General features: G+C 33.1%; 3 protein-coding genes across 5 annotated transcripts; 1 reads left to right on the plus strand and 2 right to left on the minus strand.

Annotated features, from left to right (window-relative positions):
- Nucleotides 1-2,253: 2,253 nt before the first annotated feature.
- On the minus strand, nt 2,254-9,211 carry LOC130820811 (calcium-dependent mitochondrial ATP-magnesium/phosphate carrier protein 2-like). Its single transcript, XM_057686331.1, has 4 exons — nt 8,083-9,211; nt 5,061-5,846; nt 4,864-4,954; nt 2,254-2,773 (listed from the first exon to the last, which is right to left on the minus strand). The coding sequence occupies exons 1-4, from the start codon at nt 8,501-8,503 to the stop codon at nt 2,596-2,598; spliced, it is 1,476 nt and encodes a 491-aa protein (XP_057542314.1). The 5' UTR covers nt 8,504-9,211; the 3' UTR covers nt 2,254-2,595.
- Nucleotides 9,212-11,534: 2,323 nt separating this feature from the next.
- LOC130821271 (chalcone synthase) lies at nt 11,535-15,072 on the plus strand. Its single transcript, XM_057686964.1, has 3 exons — nt 11,535-11,773; nt 13,612-14,069; nt 14,340-15,072. The coding sequence occupies exons 1-3, from the start codon at nt 11,590-11,592 to the stop codon at nt 14,877-14,879; spliced, it is 1,182 nt and encodes a 393-aa protein (XP_057542947.1). The 5' UTR covers nt 11,535-11,589; the 3' UTR covers nt 14,880-15,072.
- A 274-nt stretch (nt 15,073-15,346) lies between these two features.
- Nucleotides 15,347-25,701, minus strand: LOC130820942 (uncharacterized). Of its 3 annotated transcripts, XM_057686501.1 has the most exons (16): nt 25,541-25,700; nt 25,288-25,405; nt 25,099-25,193; nt 24,849-24,962; nt 23,697-23,801; nt 22,852-22,923; nt 21,675-21,787; nt 19,446-19,601; nt 18,641-18,709; nt 17,780-17,861; nt 17,608-17,679; nt 17,206-17,306; nt 16,677-16,794; nt 16,499-16,558; nt 16,295-16,405; nt 15,357-15,807 (listed from the first exon to the last, which is right to left on the minus strand). In XM_057686501.1, exons 1-16 carry the CDS (start codon nt 25,574-25,576, stop codon nt 15,703-15,705), a joined length of 1,527 nt encoding a protein of 508 aa, XP_057542484.1. In that variant the 5' UTR covers nt 25,577-25,700; the 3' UTR covers nt 15,357-15,702. The 3 variants fall into 3 exon arrangements, with proteins under 3 accessions (XP_057542486.1, XP_057542485.1, XP_057542484.1); XM_057686502.1 differs by lacking the exon at nt 18,641-18,709 and having other exon boundaries at nt 15,353-15,807; nt 25,541-25,701; XM_057686503.1 differs by lacking the exons at nt 25,288-25,405; nt 25,541-25,700 and having other exon boundaries at nt 15,347-15,807; nt 23,697-23,829.
- Between the last annotated feature and the right edge of the window lie 233 nt (nt 25,702-25,934).

The raw sequence follows: 25,934 nt of genomic DNA on the forward strand, positions 1-25,934 counted from the left end.
TGGATTTCATGTTATGATTAGGCCAGAGCCTTTCCTTTACAAGTTATCGGCCCAACGTCCTCTATTGCCTGTTCCTTCGCAAATTCTTATACACTAATTCTTAAATGAAACGGTCTCACGCTGCGATCATTTTTATTGGGTTGGCCCAATATACATTTTTTGCCTTAAAATAATTATTTATAGCATTAAAGTCATAATTTTAATAGAATTACTTTTTATAATTTTAAAGTGATTATCTATAACCTTAAAACGATTACTTATGATCTTAAAGTAAATTGAATAAACGGGCTATTGTATGGACCCGTCTCATGCTGAGACGGTCTCATACAAGACGAGTTGATTCTTATATAAGGCGGTCTCACGGACAATTAGTATTGGGTTGACTTAATGAACACTTATTACATGATAATGAATCACTTGGAAATTAATCGGAAATCTCATAAACGTTAGCCAAAGTTTAAGCATCTTAAATGAAGTACGAGCTTAGTCAAATCTAATCACCGAGTAACATATCCACTACTTATTATATAATTTAATAGCATTCTCTATTTTTCATATAAATTACACTGATTGTTTTTAATATATTTAAGTTGTATAATTTCTATATTTTTGAGCCAAAAAATATATTTAGTTATCTTTATAATAGTATATAAAGTAAAAAAAAACAATATTATTTCACTATCCTTCACAAGATCTCTTATTTCCCCGTTAGTGCTCCATAAGAAATCACAAACGTGTAAATAGTATCTATTATTTTGAAAGAGAATCTATAAAATAAACTTATAATCTGTAAATTATTTCAATAAGTTATTCAAATCAAAAAATAAGGTGTTTTTCATATAAAAAATAAATGTTGAAGGTTGTCACGTTAAATATAATATAATATTGAATAATTAATATCTTCAAAATGTATTAGAATTCTCAATTTTCATATATATTTAATTACTCCATTTAACAAAATTTTTCTACACTACTACATCTATTGATAATAATATAATATTATTATTGAAATATCTTGCCTTATGTCATCCAAAATACACAAAAGCACGCATAAATTTATATATTAAAATATTATATTATATACAAAAATACACATAGAAGTATATATTCAAAAGATTATATTGTAATTACTATAATACTCTATATTACATGCACAAGATATATGAAGTAATACTTTTAATTTCTCTCACACGTAAAATATTATTTTCTTTGTATTTATTATGGTTAACAAATATCATAAAAATTTAAACTATTTTGTTTATATTTAAGAGATTATTTAAATATTTTTTTAATTATCCGTGCTTGGCACGAGATTCAAGCTAGTTAAAAAATACTAGTTATATGGGCTCATCTCATAGTAAGATAGTCTTATACAAATATTGTTGCAATTCCTTTTAGCTTGTTAGTTCTATTGTGCAGTTCAAAATTAGATTTTGTCTTATTAAAACATATATTGCTTTTTACACGTGGAATTTGAGTTCAATTTTCAGTATCTTCTTCCTAATTCTTTCCTCCCATAGCCTACCTTATATATAAATACTAAAGTTGTGCTTTGAAGTACCTTTATATAAATACTAAAGTTGTGCTTTGTAAATCCAAATTCAAATTTTAGTAGTAACGATTATTAGGCAAATGTGTGAACGTAAAGAAAGAGTGCAATTTATGATGAAAAATAAAAATTAGGAAAATATAGTAAAACGAATTAAAAAGAAAAGTAAAATAAATTTCGTACAATAAAAGAAATATAAATTATCACTTTGTGGGGATAGTTGTCTTTGCTTGCTTGAACGTCATATAATGTAATTACAAATTTCTTACGTAATTGAATGTCTTAATACTCATATAATATAATTTTATGAACATTTTTAGATGTAAAATCACCAACATAATATAATTTTATGAACATTTTTAGATGTAAAATTACCAACAATAACATGTGAATCAGGAATTCTAGATACTAAAATCCAATCTCTATGTAAAATCTAAACTTCTAAATTTCATGTTACATTGTTAATTAAGTGTGAAATTAATTTGAAACAGAAAACTAGCCCGACGTTTACCATTTAACCTAATCCGACATATCAGATCCACACATTATACATTTTCAAGCCGGACCATAGTACAATAGCAAGACCACATCACCATACCGTGAAGTTATTTTAATTTACCGTAACCAAAATATAGGCCACATTAAACGTGATATCTATTTCGTGGCCGTTATTGCGACTGTAACTGTATCTTTGCACAATGACATCGACACTAAGAAGATGAGGTCCATTTATAGTCCGAAGTTTATATTAGGGAAAATATAACTGCCGTGCTTATTGAAGCAAACATTCTCAAGTCACTACAAAATTGGGTAGTCAGCTGTTTATAATGCTGCCGAATGATGATCGTACCACGATCATGAAGATACATTGATGAACACAAATTTAAATGACTAATACACAATTCTACTAATAACAATCACATATCTACTCAATCAGAGCCATTATCGTCATCATCCTTATATTGTAGGCTGTATTCAGCGATATTACCGATTCTGCACTAAACAGTTAGCCGTGCCAAGAGAAAAACATTTTGCAAAGATGCATCTCATTCCAGTTCCAGACGCTTTTTCATGGCCTCGTAGACCAGATAGGTGATACTTGCTGATGGAATTACTTTCAGAAGGTTGGGGAATAATCCTTTGTAAAATCCCCTTAATTTTTCCTTCTGAAAAGTCGCCCAGAATACTTCGGACATGGTTGAGTTCCTCTGACTGGCTTGCATTCTGAAAACAGGAGTCACATTAGGGTGAATCAGAATGGTTACATGGATTTGATAGAGTGGCTGCAAAGGACACCATAGAAAAACAGCAATATGATGATCCTAATTAAGACTCCTAGATTATTACTGTTATAGATGATCGTAGGAGTATTGTAAACTAGATGGATGATGGATACACAACAGCATAGGATAACGAAGATGATTCTACAAAAATGGCGACCGGACTGGTAAGCAGAGAAGAGAACAATCAACAGCACAAAATAAAACCTTGAAGAGTAATTATAAATAGGGAAAGTACGATTTTCTTTTGAAAAAATTCACAGGTGAGACTTGCTGAGGAAAAGAGGGGAAAGTACGACGTCTACAACTACAAGGTATTCTACTGTATTGGTTCCTCTTTCTTATTAATATTAATACAAGCCATAAGACGAAATATTCATTAGATAATTGTAGTCTAAGATAAATCGGCTATCACTTGATTAATTAGTTGTCAAATGTACCAGAGATTATCATAAATCTACAACCTTTCAACTTTTTTTGAGTGCAAATGAATCCATATGAGAAATCGATAAGAAGATCAAGTCCCTTGAATAATAATAAAAAAAAAGTCATTTCTCAATAATTGTAAAGCAGAGCCAATGCTGCTGTGACAAATGAGCTTTTCGTCACCAGATAGATTGTCGTGGAATAGATGGTTCTTCTAAACAAGCTCCTTTCAAATCAGTGTAACCCATTGTGATTCCAAGAAATCATCATGGAAGCTGGATGCCTATGCGTCAGTTCAATACTTAATTTGGCAGTTAGAGAAGATCATATATTTTTAAATACTTTTTAAGTGTAAACAAGTGCAAATAATCACTCATAATATTCAATTTCTTAATCTATATTTCTTGGGTGCATTGCACTCAGCACAAAACGTATAAAGTAATTCACGTAACCTGAGTTTTAAATTTATCGCATAATAGACAGGCAAGCTATATTTGGTCTGGACGCTGAAATATCGTGACTTGTCAAGTGACAAAGCTTGAGTTACCAAACACACTACAAGAAATTATTGCAAGAAAAGAATCTGTACTGTGAGAAGGGACAAGTAACAATGAAAAAAAAAGTGAAGTGATATATATACAATGGTAACCATTACAAGGAAATGGAGTAAAAGTAAGAGTTTCGGACCAAAAGCTCCTGCCTCGTTACTTCCATAGTGCAATATAAGCAATAGAAATACTAGGCTACATTATCGTTCCATATAGATTGTCTACCAATTATATACATACCCACTATGAATATAAGAGAAATTCCACATGGTAGCATCCAATTTTCATGAAACGCCAGTGGTAGTACTTTAGTAAGATTTTTCCACATGCTAGCATCCAATTTATGCACTATCTAACTGCCATAGCATTTTCCGTTAAATTCTTGTTAATTTTCGTTTAATTCATCAATTTGTAAGATTTTTCCACATTGTAACATCCAGTTTTTGCTCTCAAATGTTTGATTCACCATTTTAACGTTTAATTCACCGATTAATTTATCAACGCCCTTAAATGTTGTAACAATTAAGTAGATATGTATTGGTGCTTGGAATGCACCATTTGAACTTATGAAATGCACTTTTTGAGCTTATAAAATGCGCCTTTTGAATTATTTATTAGTGTTTGTGATGCACTTTTTGAACTTTATAATGCCAATAATTTGAATGAAAATAAAATTGTTACAACATGCAAGGGCGTTGATAAATTAATCGGTGAATTAAACGTTAAAATGGTGAATTAAACATTTGAGAGCAAAAATTGGATGCTACTATGTGGAAAAATCTTACAAAATGATGAATTAAGCAGAAATTAACAAGAATTCAACGAAAAATGCTACGGCAGTTAGTGCATAAACTGGATGTTACCATGTGGAAAAAAATTACAAAAGTGCTACTACTAGCGTTCATGAAAACTAGATGGTACCATATGAAATTTTCCTAAATATAACGTATCTGTTGCACACACTACAAGCTCATCTCTGCATCCAAGAAAAGTATAAAAAACCAAATGCTCAGCAGAGTAAAACAGTAGCAAAGTTTGGCTACAGACGCTGATGACTTACCTTGTTCGGACAACCTGCAATGGATAAACACACGTTGCACCAACAGCACCAGATATGGTTCCGCAACCCAATTGCACAAGTGGTCCAGGTTCTATAAGTGAAATAAAAATTTTAGTTTAAAACATAAACTGGCAGATTATGTTTAACTGTTTCTATCAAATGGTTGAATGATAACACTTAAAGATGTAATAGTTTACCACTATCTTGGAGTATATATATCTTAGCCATATCCTTCAGCGTTTCATAAGCAGCAAGATCTATGCCCGCATAAGGAATGATTCCGAGAACAGATGGAAAGAGGCCCTTATAGAAAGCTCTTGAACCTTCTTTGACCCAAATATCCCTCGTTAAGGCTCCTATTCTAGGTACTTTTCCATCCAGACATTCATATGTCTGCAACCGCGTCTTTACTAGATCAATTGGGTAAATTACAGTTTGTGCAACAGCACCAGCTAGACCACCAGCAACAAGGCGACCCATTCCACCAATATCAGCTTTCTCCCCTCCTCTAGCCTCCATAATTACTCCTTTAAGCAATTCATATGTGTAAAATCTAATAGCACTTTCAGGTGCCACCTTCACAACATTCAATCCATTGCCACGAAAAAAAGCAAAAATTTTTCCTTCTTTCCATATTTTCCTTACTTCTGGCATAATGCGAGCTTCCTTCGTCTGTACTTGTAAAACAACTTTCAAGAGATCCAATGGAGCAGTTGCAGTACGAGATGCAGCACCAGCAATACCTCCTGCAATCAGATATTTACTAGCATTGACATGTTTACTTACACCTTCTGGAATAACTGTTTGTTCACCAATATCAACAAGGCAGACCCTCTCCCAGTAATGATAGATATTCGCAATAGTAACTTCATGAGGATAAAGGAGAAGAAAGTCTCTCCATTCTTCAAACGTTATAACACCATTATTATCCTTATCCACGCGATCAACAAAAAGAGCAAGTTCCTCATCATTAATCTCAATCCCTACATAAGAAAGACTGCTGTGGCTTATAGGATGAACAGCCAAGAAGCACAATCCACAAAAATAAAGCAATAAAATGAACAAACAATGATGCGGACATAACAGCATAACACCAATAAAGCACACCACATAAACAATATCAATTTTCACCAAAACTAAATACTTTATTTTGACATCCAATCTGAAAGGATGACTCGGCAGAACATTGTGAAGGCAGGTAGAGGTTTAGTTAGTCCCACCCAACCCAATTTTAAGCAAAACTAATCAGTCTGCCAGCTTAAGTAAAAACACAAAAAGATGTAAGCTAGTACACAGCCAAAGGACTAGAATGATCTATCCATGCTTAAATCCTTTAGTCAATTTGTTTTCTCCTTTATTAGATGGATTAAGACCAAGTTTACTATAAAGTGAAAACTAAAACTAAGAATCCCATCTTTGGATGGTCAAAAACTAAAAAATCCTCCTTTTCCCATTATTATCTCACCTTTTGACCATAAATTCCATTAAGTACCTTGACTGGTAGAAAAACCCTTTTATCCTCGCTCTTCCCTCTGTTTTTCCTCTTTTCTCATAAATGGTTCGACGACCACCCATACTGTAACCCTCAAAATTTCTGATGGTAGCCTTCTCGACCTTTGACAACCTTCCCTCTATCTTATAAACAGTTCCACTTTCCCCGAAAAAAGTGCCCCTTCTCTCTTTTTCCCTCTTTTTTCTTCCCCGTTAACACCTTTTTGTGAGGGCCATTTTTTGTGGTTGTGGCCTGTGGGGTTATTTTCGAGTGAAGAATTTTATGGGAGGAGGGACATAGTGAAAAATCTCCGATACGATCGTTGTCGCAATAATGGTTGTAGAGCATCTTTTGCAACGACGACCTATATTTTTGATCACGATAAGCTCAAAAACCTTGACAATGCAAGGTGACAGCTGATATGGGGTTGGGAAGGCAGAGGCAAGGTGAGGTGAGATTTTTGGTGTTGGGTAGGTTTTAGAATTTTTCATTTATTATTTTCTTTATTAGCTTTTTCCATTTTTATTTTATTTTCTAATTATAAAAGAGTTAACCGGTTAAATAGGTTGAAGCCCTTACCCCAAATCCCTAAAATGACATATCTCTCCCACCCCAACCCAAAAATGTACATTGATCCCTGAATGTACAATAGAGTCCTTATATTGTCAGGGGGGACCATTTAATCATGCAATGTCCCACTAGATGCTAATGGTTAAGCATTTGTTCAAATCCATTAGAAGGGACTGAGATGGAGCCATATACATCATGTTTTCGTTCGTCTGTTTTTCATAATTGCATCAGAGTCTCAAGTGGATTATAATTCCACCCCCAACTCCTTAAACTGTTTGCATTAACCACCACCATCCCCAACCCCCCAAAACACGGAATTTTCAAACTCCATTTTCCTTAGACACAAATTCTGGTGGCTACCCATTAGGGAGGGGATTGTGAGAGGGTACATTACCTGTTATTCTTCACCATTGCACATGTGTAAATTCAGCTAAAAATTTATTATTGGTCTAATTTTATTGCCCATTCTTGTTAATTAATTAACCTGAAACTCTAGTTGACATGTAACCTAAAATCTTGATGATATCAGTCAAAGCTCACAATTAGCCAAGTAAATCGGAAAAAAAACTAGTATATAAATGTCAACATGAAGTATTTGTGTACATAATTGATGCCACTCTTAGACTGTGCAATTGCATGATTGGGATCATCTTTCAGGAATGTCTCTAATTTTTCTTTCTTTGGTTCTTAAAGGATACAAAATGATGCTTTCAATGCCATGAAACATTTTCCTTTGGTTAAAGAATAAAAGCTACAATTTCCTTCATATCCAAACTATCCTTTTTCTCATTCTATCTTTACTTGCATCTCTAACACCTCTAACAAAGAACCAAACAAATGCAACAAATCCATAAATATTTTTCCTTTGGAAAATATCGTTCATTAAACTAAATTCCATCAATCCATCCTAACAGAGCCATAGTAAGTTTTTACATCAATCTTCAGAATGTTAATATGAAGTACAATCAACACATCAATTTTTATTTTTATTTTGTTTGTGATTCTGGGTAGACTGAGGCAAGGGAAGAGCAAACTGTGAATCAAACCCAGAACAAGAAAGAGGTATTCTCAAACACTAAAATTTAAATAAAGCACAATTGCACAAACACCAATCAAACACCAAAACATTTGACATTAGGTAAAATTATTGTGTTTACCTGCTTTGAGGAGTGCATCATATAGTTCTTCAGGTAGAATACAACCATTATGCTCCACATCAATAGTTTGAAAAATGCGATACAATTCAAGTTCCTTATCATCCATATACCTCCGAAACTCTTCATAATCAACTCGCCCATCTTTATTTGCATCACAAACAAGCAAAAGATCTCTAGCGTACTTATAATCCGATGGTATATGAAGGGCGGTCAAACCCGATTCAATAAGAGAATAATCCAAGTATCCTGTACTGGATTTATCAAAAAAATTGAACAAACTACGAATCCTTAGCTCCCTCTCATCCTTAGTTTCTTGAAGGGCCAACAAAACATGATCTATTGTTATAGGACCTGGTTTCTTCACAGGATTGCAACCTTCACATCTCTTTACATCCTTATCATTCTTCATTGTCCCCTCCATATCTATACTTAGAGAAGTCCAAATTTTCCTGATTAACCACACTATTACTCGACTCTACCCGAAACTAAACCACATAGATTGTATAAAAATCAAATCACACAAAACTGACCCAACTCCAAATATCCTACCCGAAACCCACCTGAAATGACGAAATGTACACCTCTAATTATACTCTACAAATTACTCACACAAATAACACTGACATAACCTAAAATCCAATTTGACCTTCTATCTAGAAATCCCGTCAAACAAGTGTTCAATCAAGGAATAATACGGAATTTGACCCTTCCAAATTGAAAGGTCATAAGGAATTGAGCAATAAATTCGATTCAACAGTGAAATGATTGGAAAAGACGTCGTTAAAACTCAGATGTTTGAAAATCTTACCGAAACGCATAGGGTTTACGGAATTCAATGTTTCAAAGGCGAAATCGAAGCTTTGAAGTGATAAACGGAGGCTCTGGAGAAATGAATAGATGATCTCTACGAGCTCACCGGAATCATGGAGGTTTTCAGGTCATCGTAAATGGAGGTTACAGAGAAGGAGAGGGATTGAAGGTGAGGAGAGAGAAAGGCACATTGTGGAGAGAAAGATCGGGAAATGTGAATGTGATGGTAATTGATCGGAGAAAGTGTAAGGTGTATGACGCATAAGAGTGGGAGAAAACTTGGAAAGCAAATGGATGACATATGAATGATGATATACATTTACTATGAGTATTCTACTTCCACTATATCATTCTTTTTCCAAATAAAAGTAAACAAAAATAAATTTTGTATTAACTATTTAAATTATCTTTAATGTTTATTTACTGCATTCTTAATGCCTATTTTTTATATCTTAAATATTTACTTATATTATTCTTAATGTTTATTTAAAATATTATAAAAATATATAATAGGCCGGTCCAATTCGAGATGGTCTCTCATAGAGACCGTCTCTCATAAGAATTTGTGTTGCACAAATTCTTGTGACGGTCTTACTGTGAAACGTGTCTCATACTTGGATTAAATAACCCAATAATAGAAACTTTTAACATAGTAGACCTTTTGTATGGACTCGTCTCACTGTGAAATGACCTCATACAAGAAGGGCTGGTTGTTTCGGTGGAAGCAAATACCATATTTTTTTAGCATGGTTTTAGGAATGAATCTCACCTATCCTTGTTGGTAGGCTAGAGAACTCCTACATGTTAAGAGGGAGGGATTTACTTCTTTCTATAAGTGATGATAATCAAATCATGTTACAAAAGAAGTAAGGGAATGTTCTTAACCACAAAGTTAACCAATAATTTATGAGAAGATCTTGATAGATGAGATTTTTTGTTGTTATATTTGGCAAATAATTAGTGTTGTTTAATAACTTTTGATGGTATTGTAATTAAGCACAAACCTCCTATAGAATGATAAAAGCCTATGAAAGCTACAAACTTAGGTGATGGATTGGGTGTGGCCACTCTAGACAACGTGGTTTCTAATCTTAGATAAGGTAGGCATTTGTCTAAGATTTTAAACTAAAATAGAGCTCAATATCTCAATTTAGCAATATTGCCATGTAGAATGTAGAATATTGCTTGTAAAATTGTAACTTTACTTATGCCAACACCCATTAAAAGCCGAAATCAACCGTCTGTGAAATGGTCTATTTCTTTTATTTTACCTAAGCCCATAAAATATCACAAAAATGGCATTGACTCTAGAATAGCTGACCTTCCTACCATCAACTTTAGTGTCCTGCTAGATACAATAATATACCTAGAAATAACATATTTATTGATAAAAGAATCTCTCTTGTCTCAATTTAAATAAATATTATTTTCATAAGTAAGGCCCTAAGTTCAATTCTTACCTAATTTTTACATTTTATTCAATTTATATCCTTATATAAAAAAACATCCTTTAAGAAAATTTGACACAGTATCATACAACTTTTCCCTAGCTAATACATCAAAAACTAGCCTAAAGTGATTATCATCAAAATAAGCTACTAAAAATTTTCCGATAAAAGACTTTAATGTTATGTTTGGGAACAATAATTTCATTTGAAAATTTGAAATTGGCTCAAATTTATTGTTTGGCAAATTAGTAATTTTTAAATTTGGATTTGAATCCAATTCCATCATTGTTTTTAAAGTAGTTAAAGTTAAAAATTTGAGAATGACTATCCAAACCTAGTCATTCTCAAATTCTTCATTTATGATTTGATAATTGAAATTCATAATTTGAAATGAAATACTTATTTTTAAACACTACATAAATGATTTCATGAACCTCGTGAAGGTGCTGGCGTTTGAAAGCCTAAGCAACATTACCATCCATCCACTCGTAGAATCCTTCATTTTGTCTTGAATAATGTCTTTCATTCAATTCATCTAACACATAGTTTAATCTACGAATTCAAAACTTATATTTCCACACTCGTTGGTTCGTTACTATTTACTAATGTCTAAATATAAAATAACATTTCTTGTTAATTATATGTGTTTCATTTTAAGAAATAAAAAATTTAAGTGCTGAAAAATTTACGTTTCATGCCCATATTTAATTTATTGTTGGTTAAAGAAGGTGAATTGGAAAACAGATTGGGTAAAATAGGTTAAAAGATGAACTTCTAAGAGAAAGAAAAATTGTAAAATAGCGTAATGATCTTCTTTTTAGGTCACCATTAAAGATGCTCTAATGAATTTGTTTAATTTTTATTTTTAGATATAATTCCACCACTTTTACTCTTTTATTGAAAATCATTTATTATTTTAAACTCACCAATCACTATATCTAAATTTTTAATCTCCGTGTAAAAACAAATGAGAACAAAAGTATGACTTAAACTCTCTAACAAATCAACAAAGGAATCAAAAAGGCAAGTACATAAAGGTGTACAGTACAAAGGCTAACGAAATTGCAAGATTTACCAAGAGTTAAGCAAGGGTCGAGCACTTAACCACGTAGTATCCATCTACCCGTCCATTAAACCTACCACAATCATCTTCCAACTACTATAAATTTCTCACCTCTCTAACCTTCTTAAAACATTCACGAGTTCTACTACTTACTAGTACTAGCTATACTACGTTTTTTCGTTCAAAATGACTGCATCAAACATTGATGAGATCCGCCAAGCTGCCCGTGCCGATGGACCCGCTACCATCTTGGCTATCGGCACTGCTACGCCTCCAAATTGCGTGTATCAGGCTGATTACCCTGATTATTATTTCCGTATTACTAATAGTGAACATATGACTCAGTTGAAAGAGAAGTTTAAGCGCATGTGTAAGAGTTTTCTTTTTTGTCAATTTCATGTCGCATGCACCCTACTAGCTAGTATATACTCCTTTGCTTCGTTTATTTGTCTTATTTTCATTTTTATGTATTTTATTTACTTTTAATCTTATGATTTAGGGTCAAGATTGTATGATAAAATGCAAGTTTGGGGAGTAAGTTTTTACTCGGTCATTTTATCATTGTAAGAACCTCTATTTCTGGAGATTTTTTTTTAGTTGAGGGACCTTTTAGGCGTATCCTTTTTTTATGGGTATGAGTTGATGCCTTCCTTCCCTTCTATGGATCCTATGAGTGGGATATACTAAGTTCGGTGATGATGATCATCATGATATGATCCCACCATTTATACTCTCTATATCCTCTCTTATATTTCTGATTATTCTACTACTTTAACCCCTATACTCAATTTCTTGATCTCCAAATTGCTATGACAGAGTAGTAATAATATATTATTTATTTTCATAGATTTTTTTATAACTTAAGTACATGAGAAAGATTTTTATACTTTTATGGAGAAAGACTATCCTAGAGAGTAGATACGCTCTTTAGTTTCCCACTTTACCTTCATGCAAACTTTTGTTTGTAGAATGTGATAATATATGCAAAATATGAAAATTTCCTCACTTTGTACACAACATTTCATTACTCAACACGGCAATAATATTATTAAATAGTTTCCACGTAAATAAAATTTAGCAGTTTGAATTTATACAATCTTAACATTATTACTAATAAGTGATAACAAATAAATTGTTTTACATTAATTCTTAGTAAAAAATATTATTTTTAATTTCACATAAATTAATAAAAAATGCATTTTAATTATTTAATAAATCATTTTAATATAAAATATATAGATTATAGTCCACTATAATCTACTTTTAAATAACCATAAATTTTTGACTCCATATAAAAAAAGGGAGAAAATTTTAGTGAACACAATATATAATAAGAAATCTGAATCTTGATAGTCGCACATAAAAAGTACAAAAAATGGTATCAACAATTACTCCACCTTTTTTTCTATTTTGAAAATTTTTTTGGCCAATATATAAATAAAAAACAAAGGGAATGTTTTCTGATGTGAATATCAAAATGTTTGTTCAGTCTACACTAGATCAAATATTTTTTTTTCTATATATAGAATAAGAAACTAATTTTAGCATTTATCAATTTCAAATTTTCTAAATATCATCATATAAGGATACTTATTATTTTAATGGTAAGTAAAATGACCCACTTGAGTAAAAGCTAGTAAACATTTATTTTTATAAGGTAGTACTCCCTCCTATTCATTTTACTTGTCCCATTTATTTTTTGTTATTATTCACTAATCACTTGTAATTTACATTTTATTCTGAATCTATAAGTTAAAATATAAATAAGTGATATATTTTTTTATTCGTCTCAATGCAAAGATTATTAATATCAACTTTTATAATCTTTAATTATATATAATTAGAAATATTAAGGGTAAAGATGTGATCTCGACAAATATGAAAAAGTAAATGGGACAAGTAAAAATGAATAGGAGGAACTATTAAGTGGGAGTTTTTCATTGATTTAAAAAAGGTTACTAAGGGAATTGACATTTCTTGAAAATTCCAATAATAATTACTGAATTATAGCAAATGATTAATAGTGATTAGTGTAATTAAACTTGACTAAATTTTATGTTTATGTAAGAAGCGCTGGCTGTTAATGGGTCCAATTAAATATATCTCTATTAACTAATATAACAACTAGAAAAATAGTCATTATGGTCTATTAATTATTATTATGGTTAGAGTATTTTCTAAAAATATTGAATTAACAAAATATTGTAGGTGACAAATCAATGATCAATAAACGTTACATGTACCTAACGGAAGATATATTATTGGACAATCCAAATATGTGTGAGTACATGGGTTCATCCCTAGACACCAGGCAAAACATGGTGGTGACTGAAGTTCCTAGGTTGGGTAAAGAAGCTGCTGTTAAGGCCATCAAGGAGTGGGGCCAGCCTAAGTCAAAAATCACCCATGTCATTATGTGCACAACTTCAGGTGTGGACATGCCAGGAGCAGACTATCAGCTCACTAAACTCCTCGGCCTTCGTCCGTCTGTCCGTCGCTTCATGCTCTACCAACAAGGTTGTTTTGCTGGCGGGACTGTCCTTCGTCTCGCCAAGGACCTCGCGGAGAACAACCGTGGGGCTCGTGTCCTAGTGGTTTGCTCTGAGATCACGGCTATTTGCTTTCGTGGCCCCACTGAAACCCATTTGGACTCTATGGTTGGTCAGGTATTGAATAATCTGCAAATTACAGTCTTAAAGTTTAGTCCTTTTGTAAATTACAACTCCAATCTTATTTTTTTACGAATTACAGGCATCAACATATCAATATCTATATCATTCAGGTTAAATCACAGGATTTTGAACACTTAATTTAAAATTCCGACCACTAAAATGATTGAAATCATGTGATTTTGCCTTAGTGCGGTAAATATTGATATTTTTTAACGAATTACAACCACTAAAATATTAATATTTACGATATTGTATGTAATATAGGCCCTATTTGGGGATGGTGCCGGAGCATTGATAGTAGGTGCTGATCCAGATGAGTTAATTGAAAGGCCCTTATTTAAGATGGTGTGGACAGCTCAAACCATAATTCCAGACTCTGAGGGAGCAATAGATGGACACTTACGTGAAGTAGGACTCACTTTTCACTTATTGAAAGATGTCCCTGGTTTGATCTCTAAGAACATTAATAAGGCTCTTGAGGATGCATTTTTACCACTTGGAATCAACGATTGGAATTCCATCTTTTGGATAGCGCACCCGGGCGGGCCCGCTATTTTGGACCAAGTTGAGCAAAAGTTGGGACTAAATGAGGAAAAATTAAGTGCGACACGTAACGTGTTGAGGGATTATGGTAACATGTCTAGTGCTTGTGTTCTGTTTATCTTAGATGAGATGAGAAAGAAGTCGTCTGAGGAAGGGAAGGCTACTACAGGCGAAGGCCTCGATTGGGGGGTTTTGTTCGGATTTGGGCCGGGCCTTACTGTAGAGACGGTGGTGCTTCGTAGCGTTCCTCTTAACTATTAGTTATATTTGTATGTTTGTCATTTGTATTAAAAATTGCAGTTTAGGTACGTAGTTACTTCGAGTTCTACCTATGTTGAAGCAATTTTTTTTAAAATGTATTTTATTTTGAGTGTATTAGATATAACTTATGAAAAGGTTGTTGGGTAAGTTTTTCAAATAAATATTGGCTGGTTAGACCAGTATTAGCTGATAAGCCCGTTGTTTCAGCAATTTGTTATGATGTTTGATAAAATTTATTTGCTAATTGTCATTATTTAGAAAAAAAAAAGGTCAATGAAAAAAGCTACAATGAATAACTTTTTAATTTTGGTTTAAAAGCTAGTTTTTCAGCTAGATTAAAAATCAATTATCAATTTTTTTAGCTGTTTGACCAGCTAAAAACTAAAAGTCAAAACCAATTAAAATATCAATAAAAGCTAATTGTCAAATACCCGGTTCTGAATATTTGCTTAGAGAAACTCAAGATAGAAACATATGCGACCGGAATTGCAATGAAATTTACTTCCTTATTTAATTGATGAAAAGAAGCATAAAAGCACTTGCTTTGTTATTTGTGATGATTTGTTTTACGATAGAAATTATCCATAACAACTTCCAAACGGTAATCAATGAGAATAAATTTTGTTAAAAAATATATTAATATTCTAATATAAATATGATCATAAACATTATCAAGTAACTTTACTAGCTAAATTAAGTTAAATACTATCTATACACTATTTAATATCAATAACTAAACGGACAAGTTAGCATTAAAATACTTGGTAGAAATGGGTTTTTCAGTCTCAATCTCAGTGATGCAAACGTAAAAAAAGCAGCAGCATCACCGAATACCCTGAGTTGCATTTGTAACAATTTCCTCAGTAGTGGTGCCAATGAATTCATTAGCCTTTTTCACATCTACAGATGAATACTGCTCCATTTCATCCTGAACACAAACAAATACACACATTTAGTCTTTATACTTGACATTTGTTTGTTCTATAGTTTATTTGGGCTACTGTTGAAAATACTTTATATGTGAGGAAGAATTCACATTACTAAAATAGTGGGATGTAAACTTGCATATAATACTTAGTGGGTAATCCTCCTAATATCATATGGTTTTTGAAAAGAATGAACCTCATCAAGTGTGTATGCAAGTCAACGGACTCAACGCTCATATCCGTGGGCTTATGGCCCGAGCCCATGGGTGGGGCGTGAATGTGTCCACACAAGTGGGACCACAGGTGATTTGTGACAAATTGTCACTGCCTAACAAATACAAGCAAGGGGGATATAGTCATGGAGGAGACGAAATTAATTCTTCTTTTAGGTGATGAGAATCGAAGTCCTATCACTTGGCTAAACCATGATTCCCGTTTAACTCTTATTGATTTATTGTTGAGCAACATCAGTTGAAATGAGGTTTTCACCTTATAAACAATGCCCAGTTTTTCTAACTTGTGAATAGCATCATCTATGTCGAAATTACAGTTCTCGTTAAACTGTTCTTTTATCAGCAGCTCGCATTTTTCGTCTAGCTCCTGTAGCGAAATTCCCAAGTCACATTGATGAATAATTAGGCAGTAAATGATTGAATTCATAATTATAAGAAAAGAGTCGATCATGATTATTACCCTGCGAGTAAATTTCCCGTATTTCATCAACACGAAGAATGCAACAATGACCTCCTTAACCTGTTACACAGAAAGACCATTTAGATTCAGTGAATAACAACTACAAATAAATTCCAGCAAAGGATTCTGGATTCTAGCACGTCAAAAGACTAACACCAAGTTATCCTCAGAAACTTACTTCCTGCTGAATTACATCGTCACACAGATGCAGTAGAGTGCCTCTGCCACTGTCCAGTTGTTTGTCATACATGGACTGAGTGATCAAACTCTGATATGAATTCAAATTATTCTGGAACCTGGGAGCATTAATGGTGTGTTTGGTTAGCATTAAAAGAGGAACGGTAAAGAGAGGAAAGAGGGAGGAAGTTGAGAGAAGGGAAGGAGTGGGTTTACATTTTCTTTCCAATCTTTTTAATATAAGTATACACCGAAAGGTTTATTTAATAAAAATGGGATGGGAAATGGATCCTCCAAGTTGTTTCCTTTACCAAATTCATATCCAAGTAATCCAAATAAGGGAGGATGTTTCCCTAATCTCCATTTCCCTTCCATTTTACTCATCCAAAAACACTTCAGATGAAAAAATAAATGTGCGTCAAAGGATGAGAATTTCAAGAATTTTCTTCAGACTGAAAAATGAAAAATCATTTGGTACATATTTAATTGAGATATACATGAATTGAGACGCAGAGAAAGCAGTACTTTACGTGAAATATATCTTCGCACAATAACCAATCACGGCAGAGCAGACAGCTGCCAACACTTTTATATCAGCTTTAGTCTTGCAGACTTGAGTTATTACTGTCACCTGTGATTATAGCACAGTATGGCTGGATGAGCATTGAGCAGTCTGTAAAGAAAACAATAGCCTCATAGCTCATCACATGATATATAGTTTCAAGGAAGTAGATATCAAAAAATAAGCAGGCAAGTGTGGGACCCAACTGAAGAGAAAGGGTAAAGAAAAAGCTTATAAAAATAGTTGTATTTCATATAGTACAAGATGATATCTTAAAGACTTTCAAATTTCAATGATGAAATTTTGCAAGTTTTGGCCATCAAAGTTAATGTACATATTACTTTGAAATGAGGTAGCGATTACCACTCACCAGTCCGATGGCAGCTGAAACAAGGAATTTAACCCAGTCAAGTGCTGTTAACCCTGGATTCGTCTTTTCGGGCTACGAAGAAATATGAAAATCGTCAAAGGGGTACAACAGAATGTCATGCTACAAGATTCCCAGCAATAGGGAAAAATAAAAGAGATTGAGCGAAACATACAAGAACTATTTCCATATCAGCCATGGGAATGTGTTTGAAGTGCTTCACATAAATTGCCCTAGGGTCTTCAGTAGATTGTAATCTGCAGAGTTTCTACACGTAAGAAGTTAATATAAACATACTATATAGTTTATGTATGTGAATCATGTGCAATTTTGTAATGATGTTGTAGATGATGTTTGCTACCAGGGTCGACTAGTAACAACCTCTTTGTTATCAGTAGGTTGAATACATTCGACCTTCTAAATCCTGTCTAGGTGGAAGCTACATAATGGCATCAGGATAATGGAATGTTGTGTTGTAGTTTATTGGAAACAAACTTTCAAACTTTAAAGTGAACTGTAAGGCTTATTTCTCAATTGTTGCAGAAGAATTTGTACAATTGGTGATGCTTCCTCTCCCACCCCTCTAACAACCAACAAAAGAACTACTGCTAAAATGGAATTTATGATAATCTGTTATGTTCCGATACATCCTTTCAATCCAAGATTTCATTGAACTCAAATCCTCAATATTCTTCGGAACAGTTGAGCCAAACGAAATACTCGAAGTCACACTGCCTCCATCAGAAATTACTGGCTTAATACAAATTAGGGCTCATTTATTCTTTAATTTTCTACTGTTCACTTGTGCTAACTGATGGGAAGAGAATTGAAATAACACGGGCATTTTTGTTATACACTAACTAAGAGAGATTCGGGCAATGTGACAACTAATTCTGGCTGAATTAAAAAAAACTATGTTTTGGATTGAAAAAATTGCATGGACAATTATTTCTCGACACAAAGCGAACTTTCTTTAACTTTTTTTAAGGGGAAGGGGGTGAGGAAGGAAAAGGCACAAGAATTTAGAGAAAATTACCTGTATAAAATGATTATCTTTTCAAAGGTTGGCTCTTGAATGGTTGTTTTATTGAACAGGTTGCCAACACTAAAAGGAAAAGAAGATTTTCACACTCCCAAAAATAGAATTTCAAGTACACAGGTAATGATTATCCTAAATTATCAACCCAGCTTTTCACCATAGGCATAGGTAGTCGATATACATCTGACATAAAATCTCAGCTATTACTAGTACTAAATTAATAGCATTTTAGCTTTATCTTTAACCGGCCGAGACCATAGTGTAAAAATGCAGTAACGGTCGCGATCATGGTAACGGAAGAGGGATGCGGTTACGGGAGTGATGTGGTTATTGTAACGCCTAAATGTCGTTTGAATCAAAAGATATCCCATGATACGGCCCAAAACACGGTTTTTTTACAACTTTACAGCACTGTAAATATTGTTTCATTTGTTTTGAAAACTTACAACCGGCCGATGTGATGTGATGTGACCTTATTTTTACACTATGGCCGAAACTAAATGAGAAAAATAAGCAATTTTATCAAAAGATATACTTCATCATCTCAGCCATCCAACCATTAGTTACCCATTTAAAAGCACAAATTGGCGACAACATTGTCCCGGAAAGCGACACAAACTTGGCTTTTAATGACTTAAGTTTAAACTTAGCAACTCAAGGTTAATCAAGTTTTAAAAGTCACTCATCTTTAATAAACTAAGTGGTAAACGTAGACCAATGAACACATTTAAAACTTTTGCACGCTCTACGAAGTATTAAAGAGTATACTAAACATGAATACACTAGAAACAAGAGTTCAAACCTAAGTTTCATATTCTGAATGCGAATCCTTTCAATGTATAAGTCATGTTCATCATCATCTTCATCAATGTACTTTTCATCTTCATCTTCATCTACCAACTGTTGTTGATTTCCCACATACCGAACTTTTCTTTTTCTTGAAAAGAACCGTCTCAAACTGCATCAGAAACATCCATAGATAACATAACAGAAAAAGGTATGTGAATAGAATGTCAAAGGAGGAGTCATGCTCAATATAATTACAATGCAAACAAGAGAAAATCAAGGGATGATCCAAATAATGAACAAAAAAACTTTTAGAAGGAAGATTATCCAGCCCAACACAGTAAGACTATCCTCCTCCTCACAACCATTTTGTTCCATGTACTAAGGAGTTCTGCATAATGGATTTAAGTAGTGGAGTATTTAGAAATAAGAGAGAATATAGAGAGTTTAAGTGGTGGGGTCATATCCAAAAAAAATAAAAATGGAGCAAATTTATTGGGACGGACTAAAATGGAAAATGACGGAGTAGTAACCAATCACTCTTTCATTAAGAAAGAAAAACAGCAATTAACAATGAAGTGACTACAGGCTCGCCTCCCTAAAGATAAAAGAAAGGAGCTAGTCAACTAGAGTGCAAACTGCAAATATGTCTAAAAAATAACAAAGCAGAAACGTCATTAACAGCTAGCTTCCAAGGAGTCAGAACTCGCATAAAATCAGTCTTATGACCTCAGGTAATACCAGAATCTGTATTATGCTATGAAAGTTCCAATTTCATGACCAAAATATCTTGCAAGCATGGCCACGTAGGTTACCCCACAACGTTGAACAAATTCATTCTTGCCACTTGAGAGCAAAAACCTCAAATTTGCAGGAAGCGGATAAAGGTGGGTAGAGGAACAGGACTCTACCATGATCAAATTATGGTCAGGTATAACATTTTAGAAAGTCTAGCAAAGCACATTACAAACTTTTTCCAATCCAATATATTTGTCATTTTACACAATCACATAATCCAAAAATGAATCATTCTAAAAGATTCATGCTATCCTCATAATCACTTTATTGTAAGGGAAAATTGAATCTAAACCCACCCCCTTTAGTGGTCCGATTTTTGAAGTCTTTTAACCTCATATTTTTGAAGTTATTTTGCAACAACATCTCAAAGTGAACTAGAGTCTAGACTATTTTCTAATGTGTAGAAGTAGAAAAAGAGATTTATACTCCCTTTGTCCCTATTATTCTACTATAACTTACCTTAAGAATCATCACTTTGATTTTTTTGCCTTTCTATTTTTGGTTGTTGTCTCATATTATCTTCTAATATTAGCCACAAACTCATTCTCTATTTTCATCTCATCCGCATATTTTTCCATCCACTTGTTTTTCGTCTTATTCTCACACTACTGTATATTAATAATTAAAAAAGTAAGAATACTACATCGTAGCACAATCAAAGGGACATTACGTATTTTGTGAAAGAGAAAGCAAGATAAGCCTCTACCACTTCTCTCGATTTCCATGTATGTCAATTTCTATTTCTTTACGACTTTTCTTATTTAAGATGGACAATAAACTCTTGGGTGCACTACTTCATGTCAACCTCTCGTCATATTGAAAAAATGCGGTAATGGTCGCGATCGCGATAATGGAATAATGGAACGGTGATGTGGCAACGAGAATGATGCGGTTATCGTAACGCCTAAATATTTGTCAAAATCATAAGATTTCCCTTGATAAGGCCCTACATGCCATTTTTTTACACCTTTACAACATGGGAAATATTAGTTCGTTTGTTAATAATAGCACATTTTATCATGCAATTTCATTTTAGCTCCTCTTGTCACCAAAATTAGTTCTTTGAAGGTTAGTAGTGGCACTAACTTACATTGGCCTTAAAACAGCCGCGTGAAGCTAGATTAAAAAAACTCCGTATGCTAGAAATCCTGCCAAATATGCCTTTTTAAACCTACTAATTTTTTTCTACCATGACAGCAAGGGAGCTCATATGTAGGCATAATCTCGTCAAATTAGATCTTCAAATACACAGGAACACAAGCAATATTTCACATATGAGCATCAAAAAGAATAAAAAGTAGTGGCTGACATTGAACTAAGAAGTTCATCTTTGATAAATCAAAATAAGAAGTTCAACAAGAACCTTGTTAACAGCAGTGAAACTCACACTGACATTCAATGAGGCAAAAATCAAGAATTTTTCAGTTTTTCTATTTTCTAGACATACCCGGTCAATCTTAAGAAGCCTTGCCACAACCGTGATAGAATAGCATCAATTTTCCATTTAATAAAGTAAGCTGTCATTTGATCCAACCCGATACCACGACGAAAAATTATATACTGCATTGAATAGAACAACCAGATTGCTTTGGAAAGGGCAAACATTGAATACTATGTAAAACTTCATAGGCTTCTCAAAAATATATTTTTTCTACTTACGTATAATTCACATCCAGGGTTATTGAATAAAGTAGCATCGAACATGTCAGCATTACAGCACATATCATTACTTATACTCCAAAATAACATGGAGTATAGACCTGACTTAAAACAACCTAAAGCCAACACTGTAAAAGCTCTAGTCCATCTTATGCCCAATGTAAACATGCTTGCAAAGTTGCATTTTTCATTATTACACTGCAAGAAACTGGCTAAGCAAGCAGCTGTAAAACAATCAAGGAACTTACACAGAACACTTTGTGATGGATACTAATTGTTTGAGCTAATCTTTTCAGTTACTCGTTTGCTATCATATCTATTGGTTTTGGAGTTGCTTTTCACTCTGATATTTCTGCATTTATGTGGTGTAAGTTTTTTTATAATTATGCTCCACACGTTTTGGAATACCTGCTCCCTTTTTTATAGTACAATTACCTCAAAGTTTCCTTAAGTTTTGTTTCTGTTACCTCCTAAAAGTTTCTGTCCAATTTCCAGCAGGAGAGGGTTCTACGGCAGGGGTGTCGGGCTGGGGTGATTGAGGTTTGGATTCTTCTATAGAAGTATAATTTTTATCTTGATTTTTAATTGATTTTGCAAAATGCAGCATCATCATATTGAATATCCTTTTTTACACTAGAAAATACCTCTAGAAGATTATCGTTTTAAATATTTAATATTCCCTACAGATTATATTTTTCCATGAACCTTGGCCTTGCAAATATAAGATAGTATAGGATAATTAAAAAACATTAGATAACTAATTTATAATTGTGAATTATTCCTTCCCTGCTTATCCAAATCACAAGAAAATCAAAATTAAGCGATTCTTAATACTTATCATTACGGCATTACCATTTCCGTCAATTATTTCCGTTCCATTCAATTTATGAAAACCATGCCAAATGAACCCCTAAGTTTATACTAGGAAGGATGAAACAAACGAATCAGAGGCACGTATAATGTACCTGGTCCGCAAAGTAAGGAAGATTATCATGAGGATGCTTGGCAAAAAACCTCCTTAAAAGCGTTGTATCAAGCTACAAGACGAAAAAAATCTTGTAATTAGGAAAAATGAACAGTAAACAGGAAGTCCATTTAATAACATCTTAGTCATATACAAATAATAAATATTAGCCATATACACCTATAAATGATTCTGGCAAATCTAGCAAAGCAATACAAGTTAGCATCTTCGCCAAATAAATACTTCTAATGACAAGTATACTAGTACTTCTACAGTACAAGTATGTAGTATACTTCATATATTATGCTCCACTTACTGTTCTCTAATTGGGCCCATCAGTTCATTATTTTTTATTGTCTTTTAGCTATGAAAAAGCACTTTTACCCCTGATATCGTGGACTTTAGCAATTGATAAATACAGCCTCTGTCCCCTAAATTTGCTATATTTTCTTTTATGAAAATGATCCCCTTCACTTTCTATAACTTTGATGCACGCATTTCTTCTCTCTTTTAAAACATTCACACAATTCAAAATTTTCATTTTATACTCCAATGACCAAACTATTCCTTAATGTTTGTGGCAAACCCCTAAGTAACCAACTTAAGGGACAAAGGAGTACATCTTTAGCTAGAAAAATGCAATCAATTTGGAAAAAGTTTAGAAGAGGAAGATAATCAATGCTAGGGTACTTAATTCTCTAGCTGCTCTCAAGATCTTCCTCAATTTGCTTATTATGCTTTCACTTTATATCTCCTCTATTTTAGCTAACTACGAAACTTAAGAATAATAATGATGCAAAGTAGTATGCTACTTAAAAATTTGATGAGAGCAAAGACTCCACAAACCTTAGCTTCCTCAACCTTGATTGGAAGGTTTAGACAATATTGCCCAGATGTAGCAACTTCATTCTCCTCATTTGTAACTATCTTGAAATTGCTCTTATGGATCATCTTGAAAGACAAAATTGGAAAACAGATGCTGTCAGGAAAGTTCTATAAGCTTAGTATTTCCTCATAACTGAACTTGCTAAATCTCTCAACTTGTATAGTCACATCAATAAAATAAACAATAAAATTCACAACTTTCTTTCAGAATAACTATCTTCTACAGCATCTTTACAATTAATCACTGAAATTTAGTGAGTTTGAAGAACCAAAAGGAGTACATAGTAAAATAGCATAAGAATTATGTAACAAACAAAAACTAATTGGTGAGTTATAATAAAACTTTGCTAGACCCTTTAGGAGAAATACAAATGACGAAGCCAGAATAGCATATAAATTATGAACAAAGGTTTATATCATAAACTAAACCACAAAATGGAGTAGTACAAGCAGTGAATAGTAATATTAAATGACCATTGCACTTAATTTACTTAACCCTGCGAAATTGTGCATTGAGACAAGCTAATTATGGCCGATTTTGGTTTACTTTTGGCCCATGCTAGACGAATTATGAATGCCAAAAGCCAATTAGGTAAGTGGGTAACACTGGTAACCACAAAGAAATATTATAACCTTCTCCCAAATATTGTAAAAAATAAATCATAATTCTAAAGAGGTTCTCGACGATTTTAAGCTACAGTGTAAAATTACTATAATTAGACAACTAAATATCTAACAGCTACCCTACAGTTTAGAGAAAAAAGCTTGCTTAGACATCTGAAAGGTACACGCACAACTACTTTACGCTACACCGAATAGGCCCTATGTATACTTGGCTACGGTTGCAGCAAGCAGGAGTCAGAATCCATTAAGTCCAAGTCTAGTTCCCCATTCCATTCCTGTTTTTCAATGTACATAAAACCGCTGAGAATCTTAGTTTTATTTACTCCGTTCTGCCACAAATAACCGAGCCTACATTAATATTATTGCGTGAAATTATATACTTTTGGGCGATACTTTGGAACATTGGGTTTATTGTGGCCTTACTTTGAGAAAAAATTCGAAATACATGCATTCCATTATTTATCTGTAGACAAAAGCAAAAAGTAATACCTTAAATAAAAGAAAAATGAACTTTTGTTCAAGTTCATCAATTTCATCCTCACTAAGATTTCGTTCTTCCAATTTACGAGCTCCAACAACAGGTTCAAAAAGATTGAACAATTGCTACCAACAAAATTCAAATCAATGTTCAGTAAAAAATTAAACCCAATTTAAGATTTTAATTCAAAAAATATGTAAAATATATTGCTTTAACCAAATTATTACAATATTGCATCAATAGAGCAAAGCATGAAATTACCATCATTTCTTCGAAAAATACAAGATACCAAGCTCGAATTGTATACTCAACTTTCTTACAAAACCTTAAAAAATCCTCTTGGTCTGTCTTGCTTTCTGCCAAACAAAACAAATCAATAAAAATTAATCAAAGGAATAGAAAAACAGGTCCAAGAATTTCTCATTTGAGGTATAATGAGCAAGAAATTACCAATGAGTTTTGTCAATTCTTGTGTCAATTTAGGCTTAAGAATGGGAATTACCGACTCACGATCTAATTGAATAACTTCTTTCTTTTTCTTCCCCATTTGATCAAACTCCCAAATTAGCTGAGATGAGAATACCAAAAAATGAGCAAATTAAGAACCTAGAAATGTAATAATTTGACGAAGTGTTGGCCAAAAAAAATTGCAAAAAATTGGAAAGAAAAATGAATGGTGGAAAAGGAAGGAAAATGGGAGAACCAAAGGTAAAGAGTGAGAATAGGAGTTTGAATCCATGTAGCGATAATGGAGCTCGTTAATCGATAATGGCGGAAGAGTTTGAGTTGTGTATTCAATGAAGTATACACTCCAGAAAGTCTAGTAGGGAAAAGAATTTGATATTGTGGATATTTTATGAGCTCGTGTTCAACGTGTACTACACTTTGTATGTCGTTTTGACTTTGAGGCTGATATTCCATAAACATGTGATAGCCATAGGATGTAAATGGACAAGAAGACAAATTAGATTTGGATTTCAAATTTAATTCAATATCTTCCAAATGATTTTTTGTTTGGTTTTTATTTTTTTAAAAAAATTTATCCAGAATAATTCAATATATCTTCGAATCCTAACTATTCATTAACCATGAATAAT

The sequence above is a fragment of the Amaranthus tricolor genome, chromosome 8, assembly GCF_026212465.1.
Source record: "Amaranthus tricolor cultivar Red isolate AtriRed21 chromosome 8, ASM2621246v1, whole genome shotgun sequence".
NCBI classification, from domain to species: domain Eukaryota; kingdom Viridiplantae; phylum Streptophyta; class Magnoliopsida; order Caryophyllales; family Amaranthaceae; genus Amaranthus; species Amaranthus tricolor.

Coding starts and splice junctions, on each gene's coding strand:
- LOC130821271 (XM_057686964.1), top strand. CDS start 11,590: ATGACTGCATCAAACATTGATGAGATCCGCCAAGCTGCCCGTGCCGAT. Junction 11,774..13,611: donor AGAGAAGTTTAAGCGCATGT/GTAAGAGTTTTC, acceptor AAAATATTGTAG/GTGACAAATCAATGATCAAT. Junction 14,070..14,339: donor TGGACTCTATGGTTGGTCAG/GTATTGAATAAT, acceptor TATGTAATATAG/GCCCTATTTGGGGATGGTGC.
- LOC130820811 (XM_057686331.1), bottom strand. CDS start 8,503: ATGGAGGGGACAATGAAGAATGATAAGGATGTAAAGAGATGTGAAGGT. Junction 5,847..8,082: donor TGATGCACTCCTCAAAGCAG/GTAAACACAATA, acceptor TTTCTTATGTAG/GGATTGAGATTAATGATGAG. Junction 2,774..4,863: donor TTGCAGGTTGTCCGAACAAG/GTAAGTCATCAG, acceptor TCCTGTTTTCAG/AATGCAAGCCAGTCAGAGGA.
- LOC130820942 (XM_057686501.1), bottom strand. CDS start 25,576: ATGGATTCAAACTCCTATTCTCACTCTTTACCTTTG. Junction 22,924..23,696: donor TCAAGGTTGAGGAAGCTAAG/GTTTGTGGAGTC, acceptor TTCGTCTTGTAG/CTTGATACAACGCTTTTAAG. Junction 17,307..17,607: donor TTTCAGCTGCCATCGGACTG/GTGAGTGGTAAT, acceptor CTATAATCACAG/GTGACAGTAATAACTCAAGT.